The sequence below is a fragment of the Macadamia integrifolia genome, chromosome 2 (genome assembly GCF_013358625.1).
Source record: "Macadamia integrifolia cultivar HAES 741 chromosome 2, SCU_Mint_v3, whole genome shotgun sequence".
Classification (NCBI taxonomy): domain Eukaryota; kingdom Viridiplantae; phylum Streptophyta; class Magnoliopsida; order Proteales; family Proteaceae; genus Macadamia; species Macadamia integrifolia.
This window is the reverse complement of record NC_056558.1, coordinates 42,524,169-42,530,603: the sequence shown is the minus strand read 5'-3', so window position 1 is coordinate 42,530,603 and position 6,435 is coordinate 42,524,169. Positions and strand designations below refer to the sequence as shown.

Below are 6,435 nucleotides of genomic sequence, written 5' to 3'. Positions count from 1 at the left end.
ACATTGTGTTTTGAATTAAGATTTTAATTCTTCCATGTTTCAGCAGCAGCATATTGTTCCATGGAATTAATTCAATATAGGATAGATCATAATTTCTCCCCAATCGTAGAACATTCTCATCCATCATCCAAAAGAAAATCTATATTACATGTGAGAAATTTACCTTAAGAGCCATACCAATTATTGCAAGAGGAAAGCCATAAGTTAGCATTAATGCTGACCACTCAGATCCAGGGAGAATATTAAAGTATGCCCCAAAACCATAACTGAAGATCAGAAATGAAGTGATATTAAAACTAGAATATTTACCAGAATATCTAGTTAGTCCAAAAAAGAAAAGGAAACTTACGAAAGAAGTGTGATTCCAACAGATAGTCCAATTACACCAAATGAGACCTGCAAAATTTGACAACAATATCATTTCATTGGCCAGACCTTTCAAATATAGGAAAATTAAACAAATTCCACTTTGACTGAGAAGAACGATCAGGACCAGCAGATCGTGATAACAGAAATGGTGTCACTCTGTATCATTAGGACATCTTCAAAGTTATAGTGAAACATGCCTGAGTTGAATCTATTCAGTCAATTGCAATCTCAAATTCTCTTGAGGAAATTTTTAGACAGGTGCATTAAAACAACAGTAGATATACATGGATGGAAAATAAGGACTTGGATTACAACGTAAAGAAAGGAATCCAAAGAGAAATGTTGTCCATTAATTAATGTAACAGAAATTTCAGTATTCATTGCGTCTCATACTTGCAATTTTAGCGCCAAACTAAATGTGAAAATACCTTAAACAATAATCCAGCAAGGCATGTAAGGAAACCCTTCTCTTTTCTCTTTCAGATTGTCATATCACCCCTGTTTTAATAATGTCATTATAGCCATCACAACGTTTTGTGGTAGTTGATCGTGTATTTGAAGGGGCATGCAAAGACAATGACAAGAACGGCTCTGAGTATTTTTGCCACTAAGATGTGACAAAGGTTTCCATGCCTAGAAGACAGAGTGGCAAGCTCATCAAGATAATGCCTAGACAACTTGAGAGGTAGCGCCCTTTGAACAGGGTCATGATCCTCCAGCGTTGTATTTGCACCATCACTGTCTTCATCAGAAGCTATAGGTATCATCACCTTTGACAAGCAATTCAAGGTATAATGTTCAGGTGACATAGGAAGGACTGGGTAACAACAATGTGCAACTAACCAGACTCTGTAATTGTGCCTTCTCTGATTGAATCATTTGAAATGGCCCCACAGAAATCGTAAAACATTTTTCGTATTCCTCTCCAATGAAGGACCAAATTCCAAGAAGAAAGGAACAACCTGCCAAAGAATCCTCTCCCCAGCACCAAAGGCTATGGACGGAATAAGAAATGAAATCTTACATGGTCTTTGGATCGGTCCAAGACACCACAATATGCAATAGGAGAATACCCCATTCACCCCTTGGAAACTCGCAATGAGCAAAAAGAGGACTCTGATACATGAATCACCTTTAATAAATGACAGTCTATCCTTGACAAAATAATACATGGCTTTCATAAATGACACTGCAACTCCTTCAACTGACACATACTCCTGGTCGAGATGTTGAAGTAACCTGGATTGTTGATCAAAGGTGGAAATTGATGCTGCAGTTTTTGGGCAAGAGAGTTTCTGCTGATGATTGAATGACTGCATAGATGTTCAGGTAAAGCGGGACTATTGGAAACTTTCTCTCTTTTCTCTCTTTGAGGATGAGAAAGCTGCACTAGCACCTTCTAGGACTAATAGAACTTGTAACCCCAGTAATGCCATTAGCGACTACTGATCCAATCTAATATCTTCGTCTTATCTTGTTGTGTAGGATTAGGGTATAAATCAAGTTATTGATACCCCTACTTTTTTGCATCCCTCATGTCAATAGTACTTTTATAGCCTTCTCTACAATAATGAACTTGTATGTGCTTATCATAATTACCAACAAATAGTCTTTTGTTTCAGTTTTCTAAAGAGAATGTGGCTTCACAACATCGGATTGATAATAAATGAAACTTCATCCCAATAATATTTCCTGTTTGATTATTTAAGGGAGCAGTATTTGTTTGGAGCTCCCTTTTATTTTATTCAGCAACTCATCCAACATTACTTTCCATTAGACTGCCAATAATTTCTCCTGAAGTTTCATTACCATTCTACGCTTAATTGTAGCTCTAAAATTGTCCTTTTCAGTTTGCACTTTGCAGTATTCTCCTGTATCACTATTCTAGAATTTCCATCTCTCCCCTCACGGATCTATTTCTTATACTCACAAAAAAGACTTACAAAATCAGTCATCAGAGAGAGAGAGAGAGAGAGAGAGAGAGACCTTAGCAAGGGAGAATTCGTCGTCTGAGACAATGACCTTGCCGGCGGTGGCGGCAGGGGAAGGGGGCTGTGTTGAATCAGCGGCTCTGGAGAGGAACACGAGTCTACGCTGATGGGGTTTGGCAGTCGCAGGAAAGTAATGGGCTTTGTTCCCCAAGCTTCTTGACCTCAAACTTGTAAGAGAGCGCGCATTTGTTGCGGGCCAATCCAGGGAGAAAATGAATCGCCGATCCCTTATGATGGCGGACTGGCACCAACAAACTATGGTTCCTCCTCCTAATGCTTCAGCTGCGGCTGCCATGCTCTCTCTCTCTCGTCTCTCTCTCTCTCTCGCTCTGTGCTTGCTTACTGTTTGGCTACTCAGTCTGCTCGTTCTATCATCTCGTAGGGGACAAGTGGCTACCATTGAAAAGCCCAAAACAAATGGCTGCTCTTAACCGCCCAAATATGAGAGATTACGCGGGTGACCAGAGAGTCTCAGAGACTCAGACTACATGCCACTGTTTACATTTGTGATTCGCTGCACGTACGTTCACCCAGAGTAATCCAATACTTGTTTAATTTTGAAAAAATTACATGATTACCCACATCTGGGTTTCTCTTTACAAAATTATCCACTAAAAGTTTCAGCTAACAAAAATACCCAAAATTAAGTTTGGGTTTACAAAACTACCCACTCAAAGTTTTAGTAATAAAAAAATACATGATTATATGTGAAAGATGAACAATCACTATTTTGGGTAGTTTTGTAAAACCAAACCTGATTTTGGGTATTTTTGTTAACTAAAACTTTGGGTGGGTGGTTTTGTGAATTCTAACATAATTTTGGGTATTTTTATTAACCATAACTTTTTGTGAATAATTTTATAAAGGAAAACCCAAAAGTGGGTAATCATGTAATTTTTCCTCTAGTTTTCTATCATTAAAAGGATGAAGGATATACATGGAAGTAAAAGGGACAGGTATTGAATTCTCAGAGATATGTCTAAGTGAACATATGTGCAACAAATCCAAATTCATTGCTTTTACTTCAATATATACAATCAATTAAAGGGCAAAAAAAGCTACTTGGTCATATGGTCCCTGCGATCAGACACAGGAGAGTACAAAATGATCGCCATTGCCCTTGTGAAATTCAAAATATCCACTTCTATCGATGCCCTTGTGTACCCTCATATTGGTCCTGCACTGGTGCAGAGGTCACACGTCCAAGTAGCATTTTTCTTCCCTTAATTAATAAATGAGCTTGTGTTCCTTGTCCATTTATGTAGCATAAGCAAGCACAATTCATATGGAGAGCCAGAGAGGGATCTTTCCAATGCCCGAGTATTAATTTGGGCAAAAGGAGGTCCCCATTGCGAATCACACAATAGGGGGTTTTGAGGAGAGAGATCAGAGTGGGCGGAACTCATGATTATGTGTTGTGGTGCCAGAGAATTCGCATATGAACGGCGTGTGGATCTTTTATTTGTATATATATCTATAGTAACATATTTGCACTTTGCTATAGGAACGTATAGAAAACCCAAGAGGGAGTGAATTGGGTAATGCGAAATCTTACCCCAATTTTACAATCTTCTCCTGCTATCTCAAAACACCAACAAATCGTTAGATACCAAATACACTCTTAAGGTGAATAGAAAAGATGTAGAAAGTGAGCATATACAAGATTTATAATGGCTTGGCAGAACCTTCAACAGTGTCCTACATTCACTCCCAAAGCCTCCACGGCTTGGAATTCTACTAACAATTTATTTATCCAAGTAGAAAAAACATCCTCATACAGATCTCCATAAAATTAACAAAAAATAGTTTTCTAAAATCTATCAACCTTCACAATCTTCACACAATAGTCTCCAAATACTATCAACCTTCTCATAGATTCAGAGCCTCAATACTCATCACCATTACAATCACTGCGAAAGTGATACTCAATCGCTCAAAGGACAAATCACAAGTTACCTCTTTTACGAGAAAATATGCAAGATAAGCAATGAAATTTTTTCAAGATTTATCCTAGCAGAGTTTCCACACAATTTTACCATTTTTTTTTTCAAAACTCATCAGGTTGTTCCTCTATTTATAGATCAAAACTAGTCATCATGATTTCAAACAGATCTAGTTTCTAAAATACCAATTGACTGCAAATCAAGTCAGTCAACTACTACTTATAGACTAAGAAGAACACCTCTTCGAATTTCATCGGTCGAGGAAAACGTTCACCTGACATAAGGTGCTCTCAGTAACCAGAAAATCATGTACCGGTTGACCGCCAAGGTGCACACCAGTGGACCGCTCCACTCAAAGTAGGTTGGTTGGGCAGTCGACCGCCTATGCTGTCAATGGCCTCACTTCACATTTGAAACATATCACTTGGATATATTTTGAGGTTGGTCTTCATTCCATGCCAAGTGAACCAATTTCATTTAGATTACCAGAAGGGTTAAGCCAAGTTTCATGATAAATGTCAATCATTTAAGCCTAGTTTACTTAACTTACAAATTCAATAAATAAATGTCATACATAAATAAAATTAAATAGTCTTATTAATAAATCGGGTTTGGTGGGCATACATATCCAACACTTTATAGTTTGAAAACATATATAGAATTGTATATCGTTGCCAAAGATCAAATACTTTCTATGGAGAGCTTGTGCCCCAATTCCACTCAATCCAATCTCAAAATGTCACCAATCAAAGGGTTCCCCTCCAAATGCCATCTGCAAAATAAAGTGTGATGCTACATTTTGCCGAAATCAGCTGTGGAAGGCCTGGGTGCAATGGCAAGAAATTCAACAGGTGACCACATTGTCACCCTATCTAAACTTGCAACTTTCACTGAAGTCATTCCAGGGAACCATCAAGCTAGAAATGATACACACCATAGAGGCTTGTATTTCCCATATTCTCAATCATTCAACGAGCAAGTGGTGACAACTTTGACTTGAAGAGTCCCTTCCCAAGGGAGGTTGTGGGATCAAACCCTAAAGTATGCATGTTTGAGTGGGTTTGTGTATGTCAAAGTAGGTGACCATTGGCCCTTCTAGCACCCAATACGTTGGCCATTGGTCAGCAGTGCTCAATGGGAACCAATCCTCAGGGACATCAATCTACCGATACCTTAGCTTACCAAGATTGCACAAAATTAGTACCCTAACCTCTCTTGCCCTACTTTTTGCCCAAAACAAAAGTGTTAATGATCCATAAAGCAAATAAAATTAATTTGATGAATGCATTCATCATCAGAAAGTAACTTTAGAATTGTTTGTGTCAGGCTTGCCAGAAAAGCCCATTTGATTTGTGCATACGTCACACATGATTTAAAAAGTTCCTACAGTATGGATAAGTGAGATCCAAGGGAAAAGTTTTCCTTTCACCTATGGAGAAAGATTCACCAAAAATACTAACTCTCCCAAACTAATTGAAGGTCCAAACACCTTTCACTATTCCCAGACACCCATCCCACGGCAATGATGGATATCATTCCTCCACCGTTGCCTAAGGAAAATTCAAATTGACCAAAACTTACATCAGTTTTTTGCACGATGGCTGGCAATGTTAATGATCAAATCTCCAGCATAGCTTGAGCTCGGAGTTGAGTTCAATTGAACATTATTCATGGACATCACAGAATAAAAATACGGGCGAATGTAATACAAAAGCCCCCAACACCTGAGAAACTTCACTAACGAGAACGCTGCCTGGTCATGTGGTTCATGGAGCCAATGGGAGGGCACACCCAGGAATCCAGCAGGGGGTGGGTGGTCATTTCATCCCTCACCTTTTGTCAGGGCACAGGAGCACATGACCGGACAGTGTTCTTTTCTCCTAACTTTAATCCCTCCCCCCCACCCCCACCCCCACCAGTGTTATCAATTCGGCCTAACCAAATTTTTCCGAATTTTATCAAAATTTCTGACCGAATCCGAATTAAAAATAAAATTCAGTAAAATTCGTGATTTTTTCAAAAGTGAATATAATTCGCGAATAATTCGGACCGAATCCGAATTAAACCAAATTATTCGGTCCACTTAAACAGTATTTAAAAAAAAAAAACAAAAAAAAATAATAAAAAATCTA

General features: G+C 38.5%; 1 protein-coding gene across 3 annotated transcripts in view; it reads right to left on the bottom strand.

Moving 5' to 3' along the window:
* Positions 1-2,815, bottom strand: part of LOC122071893 (thylakoid membrane protein slr0575) — a 15,900-nt gene extending 13,085 nt beyond the window's left edge. For 2 of the 3 annotated variants that reach the window (XM_042636356.1, XM_042636355.1), the window contains exons 1-3: positions 2,356-2,815; positions 350-396; positions 164-266 (exon numbers count right to left, since the gene is read on the bottom strand). In XM_042636356.1, the coding sequence (XP_042492290.1) occupies positions 164-266; positions 350-396; positions 2,356-2,760 (555 nt within the window). In that variant the 5' untranslated portion in view covers positions 2,761-2,815. The remainder of the gene's footprint in view (positions 1-163; positions 267-349; positions 397-2,355) is intronic. The other variant, XM_042636354.1, reaches the window with a different exon arrangement.
* Positions 2,816-6,435: the final 3,620 nt, after the last annotated feature.